The sequence below is a fragment of the Cervus canadensis genome, chromosome X, assembly GCF_019320065.1.
Source record: "Cervus canadensis isolate Bull #8, Minnesota chromosome X, ASM1932006v1, whole genome shotgun sequence".
NCBI lineage: Eukaryota > Metazoa > Chordata > Mammalia > Artiodactyla > Cervidae > Cervus > Cervus canadensis.
In genome coordinates, this window is record NC_057419.1 from 145,948,307 (window position 1) to 145,961,885 (window position 13,579).

General features: G+C 38.2%; 1 protein-coding gene across 4 annotated transcripts in view; it reads right to left on the reverse strand.

Annotated features, from left to right (window-relative positions):
• The window catches only part of TMLHE (trimethyllysine hydroxylase, epsilon), a 61,614-nt gene that overhangs the window by 38,066 nt on the left and 9,969 nt on the right, over positions 1–13,579 (reverse strand). For 3 of the 4 annotated variants that reach the window (XM_043458890.1, XM_043458889.1, XM_043458888.1), the window contains exon 2: positions 12,269–12,450. The exons of the other annotated variant lie outside the window; for it this stretch is intronic. In XM_043458890.1, coding sequence (XP_043314825.1) covers positions 12,269–12,449 — 181 coding nt within the window. In that variant the 5' untranslated portion in view covers position 12,450. The remainder of the gene's footprint in view (positions 1–12,268; positions 12,451–13,579) is intronic. 4 annotated transcript variants of the gene reach the window in all.

A 13,579-nucleotide genomic window follows, 5' to 3' on the forward strand; every position in this document is an offset into this window, starting at 1 on the left:
TTTTAATTTGCTGTGAAGGTTTGTCATAGCTTTTCTTCTAAGAAGCAAGCATCTTCTAATTTCATGGATGCAGTCAATGTCCACAGTGATTTTGGAGTCCAAGAAAATACAGTCTGTCACTGTTTCCATTTTGTCCCCTTCTATTTGTCATGAATGATGGGACTGGATGCCATGATCTTCATTTTTGAATGTTGAGTTTTAGGCCAGCTTTTTCACTCTTCTCTTTCACCAAGATGCTCTTTAGATCCTCTTCCCTTTCTACCTGCATACCTGAGGTTATTGATATTTCTCCCTGCAATCTTGATTCCAGCTTGTGCTTCATCCAGCTCAGCATTTCGCATGATGTAATCTGCATATAAGTTAAATAAGCAGGGTGACAATATATAGCCTTAATGTACTGCTTTCCTAATTTTTGAATCTCATTAGTTTTCCCCTAATGTCATTTTTCTGTCACAGGATCCCATCCAGGGCCCAGGTTACATTTAGCCATGTCTCCTTAGGCTCCTCTGGATTGTAACTTTCCTTGGTTGTGATGATCTTGAGAGTTTTGAGAGGTACTAGTCGGGCATTCTGTTAGAATGTCCCACAATTTGGGTTTATCTGATACTTTTATTGTGTTTAAATTGGGGTTACACATTTTTGGGGAGATAGCCACCGAAGTGAGGGGCCCTTCTCACCAAATCCTATCACTGGTATATGCCATCAAAGGTAGTGTTTGCTAGGTTTCTCTTCTTAAGAGTTACTCTCCCCCGCTCCTTCTACACTCTATTCTTTGGCAGCAAATCACTAAGTACAGCCTGCCTTCCAGGACAGAAGAGTTAAGATCCACCTCCATTGTTGGGGGAGGAGGAATATCTATATAAGTTATTTGAAATTCTTTTGTATGGGAGATTTATATCTACTCTCCCCATTATTCAATCATTTATTTATATCAGCATAGATTCATGGACATTTATATTTTGTGTTATAATCCAATATTACATCATTTATTTTCTTGCTCAAGCTGTTCCAGGTTTGGCCATTAGAAGTTCTTTCAGTTAGTTCCTGTGTCCCCTGAACATTGCCTTATAATTTTTTTTTGAGTACTTGCTTACTTTCTGAAACTACAAGATGCTCCAGGCTCATCTTGTATCTTCCCTGGCCCAGCCCTAGAATCATCCATTCGCCAAAAGGCTTTGGTTCCTTTCACTAGAGAATGGTATTAGAAACCAAGTTCTGGGTGTGCTCATTGCTACTGGGGTGTCATTATTCCCAGGACCTCTTAGTGGATAGAGCTAGAAAATATACTAATCTATGTGTAAAAACATATCTATACAGTTGACCCTTTAACAACACAGCTTTGAACTGCACAGGGCCACTGATACACAGAATTTTTTTCAATAGTACATACTACTTATTATACAATCTGTGGTTGGTTCAATTTGAGAATGCAGAAATGTGGATAGAGGGGAACCACATATACAGAGGGCAATGTACAAGTTATATGCACATTTTTGACTGCACAGAGGATTGGCACACAAAGCTCCTGCATTGTTCAAGGGTCAATTGGAATTATTTCTGTATCTTCACATCTCTCTATATGAAGCTAAACATGAGTTTATACTGATGTCTCCAACTATAATGCAATACCACATTGATTCATTCTAGCAATCCCTCTATACTTATCTGTAACTAATTTGTTTTCTGTCCTTATAGTTTTGCCTTTAATAGATTTTATGTCATTCCTTTTTATTACATTGCATGGATGTGCTATAGTTTACCACTTGACCTGTTGAAGGGTATTTTGATAGCTTCCCACTTTTGACAATTATGAATAAAGTGGTTATTCACATGTGGGTTTTTGCTGTAGCCATAAGTTTACAAATCAGCTGGGTAAATACCTAGAAATGCAGCTGTTGGCAAGTCCACGTTTATAAGAAACTACCAAATTTTATTCTAGAGTGGCTGTACCATTTTTGCATTATCACCAACAATGAACAAGGAGTTCCTATTGCTCTGCATTCTTGTCAGCATTTAGTATCACCAGTTTTCTTGGATTTTAGTAATTCTAATAGGTGTTTAGTGGCATCTCATTGTGGGTTTATTTTGCATTTACTAATTTGAAATGATGTTGAGCATGTTTCATATGCTTATTTGCCATACTTGTGTCTTGTGGTTAGATGTCTGTTCAGCTCTTTCTGCCCTTTTAAAAACTGGGTTGTTTTCTTATTTTTAACTTTTAAGAGGTCTTTTCGAAATTTTTTCTCAGGTATGTTGTTTGCAAATATTTTTTCCAAGTCTATGTGGCTTTTCTTTTCATTCTCTTAACAGTGTTTTTAACAGAGAATGTTTTGAATTTTGTGACTGCAGCCACGAAATTAAAAGATACTTACTCCTTGGAAGAAAACCTATGACAAACCTAGACAGCTTATTAAAAAAGCAGAGACATTACTTTGCCAACAAAGGTCCATCTAGTCAAAACTATGGTTATTCCAGTAGTCATGTATGGGTATGAGAGTTGGACCATAAAGAAAGCTGAGCACCACAATGAGGTACCATTACATGCCAGTCAGGATGGCTGCTATCCAAAAGTCTACAAGCAATAAATGCTGGAGAGGGTGTGGAGAAAAGGGAACCCTCTTACACTGTTGGTGGGAATGCAAACTAGTACAGCCCTATGGAGAACAGTGTGGAGATTCCTTAAAAAACTGGAAATAGAACCGCATATGACCCAGCAATCCCACTCCTGGGCATACACACTGAGGAAACCAGATCTGAAAGAGACACGTGCACCCCAATGTTCATCGCAGCACTGTTTATAATAGCCAGGACATGGAAGCAACCTAGATGCCCATCAGCAGACGAATGGATAAGGAAGCTATGGTACATATACACCATGGAATATTACTCAGTCATTAAAAAGAATTCATTTGAATCAGTTCTAATGAGATGGATGAAACTGGAGCCCATTATACAGAGTGAAGTAAGCCAGAAAGATAAAGACCAATACAGTATACTAACGCATATATATGGAATTTAGAAAGATGGTAACGATAACCCTATATGCAAAACAGAAAAAGACACACATATGTACAGAACAGAATTTTGGACTCTGGGAGAAGGCGAGGGTGGGATGTTTCGAGAGAACAGCATCGAAACATGTATATTATCTAGGGTGAAACAGATCGCCAGCCCAGGCTGGAAGCATGAGACAAGTGCTCGGGCCTGGTGCACTGGGAAAACCCAGAGGAATTGGGTAGAGAGGGAGGTGGGAGGGGGGATTGGGATGGGGAATACTTGTAAATCCATGGCTGAGTCATGTCAATGTATGGCAAAAACCACTACAATATTGTAAAGTAATTAGCCTCCAACTAATAAAAATAAATGGGGAAAAAAAAAAGAAAGCTGAGCACCGAAGAATTGCTGCTTTTGAACTGTGCTGCTAGGGAATACTCTTGAGAGTCCCTTGGACTGCAAGGAGATCCTTGAAAAACGTGGCTTTGAACAATTTGGGTCCACTTATATGCAAATTTTTTCAATAGTAAATACTACAGTACTACATGATTTGCATTTGGTTTGATCTGTGGATGTATAACCATGTATATGAATGAACTGAATATATAAAGAAGACCAACTATAAATTACAATCAGATTTCTGACTGCTCAAAACGTCGGTACCCCTAACCTCTGCGTTGTTTAAGGGTCAACCATACTATGCTAATTTAAGCCTTTGACTTATTTTTTCCAGAAGTGCATTGGCTATTCTGATATCTTTGTCTTTCCACACACATTTTAGAATCAGTTTGTCAATATGTATAAAAAAGTCTGCTGGGATTTTGAATGGGATTGCACTGAACCTGTAGATCATATTGAGAATTCACATCTTAACAATATTGAGTATATGACAAACCCACAGCAAGCATCACCCTCAATGGTGAAAAATTGAAGGCATTTCCCCTGAAATCAGGAACAAGACAAGGGTGCCCACTCTCACCACTACTATTCAACATAGTGTTGGAAGTTCTGGCCACAGCAATCAGAGCAGAAAAAGAAGTAAAAGGAATCCAGATAGGAAAAGAAGAAGTAAAACTCTCACTGTTTGCAGATGACATGATCCTCTATATAGAAAACCCTAAAGACTCTACCAGAAAATTACTAGAGCTAATCAATGAATATAGTAAAGTTGCAGGATATAAAATTAACACACAGAAATCCCTTGCATTCCTATATACTAACAATGAAAAAAACAGAAAGAGAAATTAAGGAAACAATACCATTCACCATTGCAACAAAAAGAATAAAATACTTAGGAGTATATCTACCTAAAGAAACAAAGGACCTATACATAGAAAACTATAAAACACTGATGAAAGAAATCAAAGAGGACACAAACAGATGGAGAAACATACCGTGTTCATGGATTGGAAGAATCAATATTGTCAAAGATGGCTATTCTACCCAAAGCAGTCTATAGATTCAATGCAATCCCTATCAAGCTACCAACGGTATTTTTCACAGAAACTAGACCAAAGAATTTCACAAATTTGTATGGAAATAACAAAACCTCGAATAGCCAAAATAATCTTGAGAAAGAAGAATGGAACTGGAGGAATCAACCTGCCTGACTTCAGACTCTACTACAAAGCCCAGTCATCAAGACAGTATGGTACTGGCACAAAGACAGAAATTAGATCAATGGAACAGAATAGAAAGCCCAGAGATAAAATCCACGAACCTATGGACACCTTATCTTGACAAAGGAGGCAAGGATATACAATGGAAAAAAGACAACCTCTTTAACAAGTGGTGCTGGGAAAACTGGTCAACCACTTGTAAAAGAATGAAACTAGAACACTTTCTAACTACCATACACAAAAATAAACTCAAAATGGATTAAAGATCTAAATGTAAGACCAGAAACTATAAAACTCCTAGAGGAGAACATAGGCAAAACACTCTCCGACATAAATCACAGCAAGATCCTCTATGACCCACCTCCCAGAATATTGGAAATAAAAGCAAAACTAAACAAATGGGACCTAATGAAACTTAAAAGCTTTTGCACTACAAAGGAAACTATAAGTAAGGTGAAAAGACAGCCCTCAGATTGGGAGAAAATAATAGCAAATGAAGAAACAGACAAAGGATTAATCTCAAAAATATACAAGCAACTCCTGCAGCTCAATTCCAGAAAAATAAATGACCCAATCAAAAAATGGGCCAAAGAACTAAACAGACATTTCTCCAAAGAAGACATACAGATGGCTAACAAACACATGAAAAGATGCTCAACATCACTCATTATCAGAGAAATGCAAATCAAAACCACAATGAGGTACCATTACACGCCAGTCAGATGGCTGCTATCCAAAAGTCTACAAGCAATAAATGCTGGAGAGGGTGTGGAGAAAAGGAACCCTCTTACACTGTTGGTGGGAATGCAAACTAGTACAGCCACTATGGAAACAGTGTGGAGATTTCTTAAAAACTGGAAATAGAACTGCCATATGACCCAGCAATCCCACTTCTGGGCATACACACTGAGGAAACCAGATCTGAAAGAGACACGTGCACCCCAATGTTCATCGCAGCACTGTTTATAATAGCCAGGACATGGAAGCAACCTAGATGCCCATCAGCAGACGAATGGATAAGGAAGCTGTGGTACATATACACCATGGAATATTACTCAGCCATTAAAAAGAATTCATTTGAATCAGTCCTAATGAGATGGATGAAACTGGAGCCCATTATACAGAGTGAAGTAAGCCAGAAAGATAAAGAACATTACAGCATACTAACACATATATATGGAATTTAGAAAGATGGTAAACGATAACCCTATATGCAAAACAGAAAAAGAGACACAGAAATACAGAACAGACTTATTGGAACTCTGTGGGAGAATGTGAGGGTGGGATATTTCAAAAGAACAGCATGTATACTATCTATGGTGAAACAGATCACCAGCCCAGGTGGGAGCATGAGACAAGTGCTTTGGGCCTGGTGCACTGGGAAGACCCAGAGGAATCGGGTGGAGAGGAAGGTGGGAGGGGGGATCGGGATTGGGAATACATGTAAATCCATGGCTGATTCATATCAATGTATGACAAAACCCACTGGAAAAAAAAAAATAAAAAAAAAATAAAACAAACAAACAAAAAAAAAAACAATATTGAGTCTTCTAATCTATGGTTATGGAATGTGTTTTCAGTTACTTATGTTCTTTCATTTTTTAATCAGTGTTTTGTAGCTTTTTTGCACAGATTCTGTGTGTGTATTTATTGCCATACATCTCCCTCCAACTACTGCTTTAGTAGCTTACCACAGATTTTGATAAGTTGTATATTCATTTTCATTTAGACTGAGATATATTTAACTTTCCTTGAGACTTATACATTTAAAGGTAGTGTATAATTTAAGTTCCAAATATTTGTGACTTTTCTAACTTTCTGTTATTGATTTCTAGGTTTTTGTCTATTATGGTCTCTATATGTTTGTTAGAATCCTTTAAATTTTGAGCTTTGTTTTATGGCTCAAAATGTGGTCTACCTTTACGAATGCTTCATTTACACTTCAGAACAATGTGCACTTTACTGTTGTTGGATGGATTGTTATATAAATGCCAACTGGGTCAAGTTGGTTCATGGTACTTAGTTAATATATCGGTTACTGTGTGTGTGTATGTGTGTTAGTTGCTCAGTTGTGTCCAACTCTTTGTGACTCAAGGGACTGTAGCTCACTAGGCTCCTCTGTTCATGGAATTCTCCGGGCAAGAATACTGTAGTGGGCTGCCATTTCCTTCTCCAGAGGATCTTTCCAACCCAGGGATCAAAACACACTGTAGGCAGATTCTTTACTGTCTGAGCCACCTGGGAAGCCCATCAGTTACTGAGAGAGGTATTAAAACCTCCAAATGCAATAGTGAATTTATTTCTACTTTTATCTCTCTTTAAGAATTTTCCAGTTTGTTGTGATTCACACAAAGGCTTTGGTGTAGTCAATAAAACAGAAGTAGATGTTCTTCTGGAACTCTCTTGCTTTTTCTGTTATCCAATGAATGTTGGCAATTTGATCTGTGATTCCTCTGTCTTTTCTAAATCCAGCTTGAACATCTGAATGTTCTCAGTTCATGTACTGTTGAAGCCTAGCTTTGACAATTTTGAGCATTACTTTGCTAATGTGTGAGATGAGTGCAATTGTGAGGTAGTTTTAACATTCTTTGGCATTGCCCTTCTTTGGGATTGGAATGAAAACTGACCTTTTCCAATCCGGTGGCCACTGCTGAGTGTTCCAAATTTGCTGGCATATTGACTGCAGTACTTTGACAGCATTATCTTTAAGGCTCTGAATCAAAAAATGATCCAATCAAAAATGGGCCAAAGAACTAAACAGACATTTCTCCAAAGAAGATGTACAGATGGCTAACAAACACATGAAAAGATGCTCAACATCACTCATTATCAGAGAAATGCAAATCAAAACCACAATGAGGTACCATTACACGCCAGTCAAGATGGCTGCTATCCAAAAGTCTACAAGCAATAAATGCTGGAGAGGGTGTGGAGAAAAGGGAACCCTCTTACACTGTTGGTGGGAATGCAAACTAGTACAGCCCCTATGGAGAACAGTGTGGAGATTTCTTAAAAAACTGGAAATAGAACTGCCATATGACCCAGCAATCCCACTTCTGGGCATACACACTGAGGAAACCAGATCTGAAAGAGACACGTGCACCCCAATATTCATCGCAGCACTGTTTATAATAGCCAGGACATGGAAGCAACCTAGATGCCCATCAGCAGATGAATGGATAAGGAAGCTGTGGTACATATACACCATGGAATATTACTCAGCCATTAAAAAGAATTCATTTGAACCAGGTCTAATGAGATGGATGAAACTGGAGCCCATTATACAGAGTGAAGTAAGCCAGAAAGATAAAGAACATTACAGCATACTAACACATATATATGGAATTTAGAAAGATGGTAACAACAACCCTATATGCAAAACAGAAATAGAGACACAGAAGTACAGAACAGACTTTTGAACTCTGTGGAAGAAGGTGAGGGTGGGATGTTATGAAAGAACAGCATGTATATTATCTATGGTGAAACAGGTCACCAGCCCAGGTGGGATGCATGAGACAAGTGCTCGGGCCTGGTGCACTGGAAAGACCCAGAGGAATCGGGTGGAGAGGGAGGTGGGAGGGGGGATCGGGATGGGGAATACATGTAAATCTATTGCTGATTCATGTCAATGTATGACAAAACCCACTGAAAAAAAAAAAAAAAGATTTCAGGGGAAAATATCAATAACCTCAGATATGCAGATGACACCACCCTTGTGGCAGAAAGCGAAGAGGAACTAAAGAGCCTCTTGCTGAAAATAAAAGAGGAGTGAAAAAGCTGGCTTAAAACTCAACAGTCAAAAAACAAAGATCATGTCATCTGGTCCCATCACTTCAAGGCAAATAGACGGGGAAACAATGGAAACAGTGAAAGACTTTCTTGTCTTGGGCTCCAAAATCACTGTGGATGATCACTGCAGCCACGAAATTAAAAGACACTTGCTCCTTGGAAGAAATGCTATGACCAACCTAGACAGCATATTAAAGAGCAGAGACATTACTTTGGCTACAAAGGTTTGCCTAGTCAAAGCTATGGTTTTTCCAGTAGTCATGTATGGATGTGAGAGTTGGACTCTAAAGAAAGCTGAGCACCAAAGAATTGATGCTTTTGAACTGTGGTGTTGGAGAAGAATCTTGAGCATCCCTTGGACTGCAAGGAGATCAAACCAGTCAATCCTAAAGGAAATCAACCCTGAATATTCATTGGATGGACTGATAATGAAGCTGAAGCTCCAATACTTTGGCCACCTGATGGGAAGAGCTGACTCACTGGATAAGACCCTGATGCTGGGAAAGATTGAAGGCGGGAGGAGAAGACAATGACAGAGGAAAAGATGGTTGGATGGCATCATCAACTCAATGGATGAGAGTTGAAGCAAGCTTCAGGAGATGGTGATGGTGAAGGATAGGGAAACCTGGTGTGCTGTAGTTCATGGGGTTGCAAAGAGTCGGACACAATTGAGCAACTGAACAGCAACAACAACTTAAGTTAAAGAAAAACATTTAAGTAGACTATATTTTTTAGAGTAGTTTTAGGTTCACAGCAAAACTGAGACTAAATTTCAGAAAGATCCATATATCCTCTGTCCCCACCTCATCCCTTAACTTTTATCCTGCGTCTTTACATTTAAAACATGTTTCTTGTAGACAACATATAGGTGAATATTTTTTTATTCATTTTGACAATTTTTGTATTTTGACTGGTGTGATCAGACAATTTATATTTGAAGAGATTACCAGTGTAGTTGATTTTAAATCTGCCTTCTTGCTGTTTTCTATCGTCATATTTATTCCTTACTTCCTTTTTATTTCTTCTTTCTCTGCCTCTCTGATTTTCATTGGATATTTTTTATGATTCCATTTTATCTCATTTCTTGACTTATTATTCACACTATTTAAAAAAACATTTTAAAATTATTTTTCCAAATGTTTACAGTGTACATTTTAAATAATCTAAGCCCACCTTTAGATAAATCTAGTGTCATTCAGAGTTGTATAGTATTTTGCATACCACTAGCTACGAAAAAGAGTTCTGATTCCTCCTCATCCAATCAGAACTTGGTATTACAAATAGAATATTCCTAATTTCTCCCTCCTATCCTGTCATATTATTGTCACTTATTTTACTTTTATATGTGCTATGAACACCAAACACATTGCTATTACTATTTAAATAGTTAAATTTTCACATAATTCAGAAGGAGAAAAGTTTGTTTTTTATCTTCATTCCTTTCTAACACTCTTTATTTTTATGTAGATCCACGTTTGTTACCTATATCATTTTTCTTCTGCCAGAATAAATTCTTTTACAATATTTTGAGATGTTAGATGAGAAAGTCTATTTCTCTATCACTTTTGAAGGATTGCTGGATATAGAATCATAGGTGGCAGTTTTTTTCCCCTTTAATGTATTAAAATTGTCATTCCGTTGTGTTCCTGCTTGTATAGTTTCTCATGAGAACTTTACTGTAATTATTATCTGTCTTCCTCTGTAGGTAAAGTGTTTTTCTCCCCTCTGACTGCCTTCAAGATTTGCTCTTTGTTTTTTGCTCTTTTGCCTAAGTGTGGGGTTGTGTTTGTGTGTGCATGGTTTTTTAAAATGTATCCTAAGCTTCTCTAAGCTGCTTGAATATGTGGTTTGATGTTTGTCATGCAGTTTGGAAAGCTTTCAGAAATTATTTCCTAAAATATTTCTTCTGCTTAGTTCTTTATTTCTTCTCCTTTTAGTATTCCATTCATACATATTATATAACTTTTGATAGCATTCCACATTTCCTGAATACTCTGTTATGTTTTTTTGTTTGTTTGTTTGCACTCTCATTTTCTCTGTGCATTTCAGTGTAGGTAATTTCTATTGACCTATTTTTACATTCACTGATTCTATTCTTGGGTGTGTCTAATAAGCCCCACAAAGTCATTCTTCATTCCTGTTACTATGCTTTTGATTTCCTTTTGATTCTTTCTTGTATTTTTCTATCACTCTGCTGACACTATCCATCTGGTCTTCCGTTTTGTCTACCTCTTCCATTTAGAATCCTTAAAATATTAACCACAGTTATTTTAAATTTCCTGACTGAAAATTTCAATACATATGTCACATGTGAGTCTAGTTCTGATGGTGCTTTTTCTCTTCAACTTGTGTTATTTCTTGCCTTTTAGCATATATATTTTGTAATTTTGTGCTTGTTGCTGACAGCCAGACATATTGCATAGAGCAGAAGATACTGAAGTAAATAGGACTTTATGGTGACTATATCAATCTGGCCAAGAGTTGTGCTGTGTCTGATGCTTGCTCTGTCTATGGGTACTAAAGGCTTTAAATCCCTTTAGTGATCTTGTTTTTACCTCTCCTCTTGGCCTTGCCCCTTTTCTTGGTGCTTCACCTCCGAGACAGTCTTTGTAGCTGTCATTCACTGCTATTTTAACAAAGACTTATTAGCTTGCTGGAGTCAGGGGAGGAAAGGGAATTCTCTGATCTTGGGATTAAGCCTAAGTCTTTGGAGTGCATCGTGAGTCTGTGTCTCGGGAGTATGGTCCTCACAGTGTTTTTGGCCCTTTCCAGGGTATTGTGAGTTGAACTGTATTCCCCCAAAAGATATGTTGAAGTTCTCACCTCTAATACCTGTGAATGAGACCTCATTTGGAAATAGCATCTTTGAAAATAATCAAGACAGGATGAGGTCATACTGGATTGGGGTGGGCCTTCAATCCACCGAAGATGCCCTTATAAGGAGAGAGAAATTGGAACACACAGAAGAGACCCAGTAACGAAGGTTATGTAATGATGGAGACAAAGAGTGGAGTGATGTTGCTACAAGCCAAAGAACACCAAGGAGAGGGAAAGAAGAATTTCTCCTAGAGCCTTCAGAGAGGACATGGCCCTGCCAACAACTTCATTTCAGATTTTTTACTGCTAGAATTGTGAAAGAATAAATTTCTGCTATTCTCTGCTGACTAGTTTATGGTAAATTTATCACAGCAGTGCTAGGAAACTAAAACACAGGAGTAAAGCTTTTGGCCCCTCTGCCACCTAATACCTTCCCTGACTATAGAATTTCCTGTCTATGTCTTTGAATTTCTCTCCCCTGTATAGTAGGCTCAAGCTCAGTTGCTCAAATGTGTCCACCTCTCTGAGACACCTGCCAGGCTCCTCTGTCCATGGGATTTCTAAGGCAAGAATCCTGGAGTGAGTTGTCATTTCCTCCTTCAAGGCATCTTCTCAACCCAGGGATCAAACCCATGTCTCCTGCATTGTCAGGCAGATTCTTTACCACTGAGCCACCAGGGAAGCTCCCTCCCCTGTATACTGAGGGCTTGATTTTTTCTTTCCTTTTTCCTTAGATGACCTGGGGAGACAAAGTGCGGTGGACCATGGCAGACCTCCCTTCCCCTAGCTGGGATGACATCTTACTATTACCCCATATTATTTCTGTCTTTCTCACAACCTGTAAAACAATCCTGGAAATACATGGGTAGAAGTTGTCACAACTCCACAGAAAGTATTTTCAGTCCACATGAAAAGCATGTGTCATTGCACGACAATGTAAATATACTTTACACTTACTGAAGTTTACACTTAAAATGGTTAAGATGATACATTTTATGTTACTTTTTTATCACAATTAAAAATAAAGTATCTGTCTCTACAAGTCTTACCAAAGTGATCTTCATGTTGCTGCCAAACACAATTCAGAGACTTGGAGGCTGTATGGTGCCAATAGATGGCTAGTGGAAATAAGCTTTTGAAGTTGGACTGTTGAAGGGCCCAACGTGTGACCTGCCCCCTCAGCAGGTCCTGGAGCCTGCTTTGTAGGTGGGACAACCTGTGACACCACATCCTAGAAAATTCAACAACGAGAGTGTTAGTAACAATATAAAACAATGTTTATAAGGCTATAGGAATAACACTACATATGTAACTATGTAAAATAATTGATCTTATCTCAACCACAGAGCATTAAAGGAGAAATTCTGAAAAGCTAACCATAAGTGGTCAATAACTGTTACTTATATTTTCTTACCAGCCACTTGTATTATGCACTGTAATCTTGCTTCCATCCCACTATCTAACTGAAGTGGTTCTTTAGAAGATCACTAATTTTAACCTTACAACCACATATAAAGGTTGCCTTTTAGATCTTGTCCTTCTGGGACTCATCACTGTGACACTATTGATCATCCTCATCTTGAAGCCTTGAAACTTTCTTTTCCACTGATTATGTGTAATTGTGGGAGTTTCTTAAACTCTCAGTTACTGTTTCCTGTTCTGTAAAATGAGTATAACAATAATACTTATCTCATGGGTTTAGTGTACTCAGAACTGTGTTGTCACATAGTAAGACCTATATATGTCAGCTACTGTCATTCTAATCATCCTCATCACTATTGTTATTAGGGATAAACTATATCTATTGGCAAAAGTACCTTTCTTGGAGTTGCTGACACCTTGAGTGTGATGCTTTCATAAATATTAATAAAATAACACCATTTGCATATGATCTTAAAAGGAATTCATTCATTCTGTGTGGAAAAAAGGAGGTCATGCCACTGCAGAGAAGCTATATGGAGCTTGATGTGAACCTTATCAATAACTCCTTGCAAAAATGCTTGCTTTGAGTGGATGTGTACATGTTATTATGTGGTATAAGCTGATAAAGGAACTGAATTTCAGGTTGATGGGGGATGAAACCAATCACATATACCAAGTCCATAGCTAGAGACATAAGATAATTTGCTGATGACTGAGGGAGGTTTCTGAAATAGGTTAGGGTCTTCACCCCTGGAGGAGGGCATGCCAACCCACACCAGTATTCCTGCCTGGAAAATCCCATGGACAGAGGAGCCTGGCAGGCTGCAGTCCATGGGGGTCACAAAGAGTCAGACATGACTGACTGACTAAGCACAGGGTCTTCAGGGAAAAATCCAATTTAATTATCATATTAGGTAATGCCTCCAATTACCTGATCC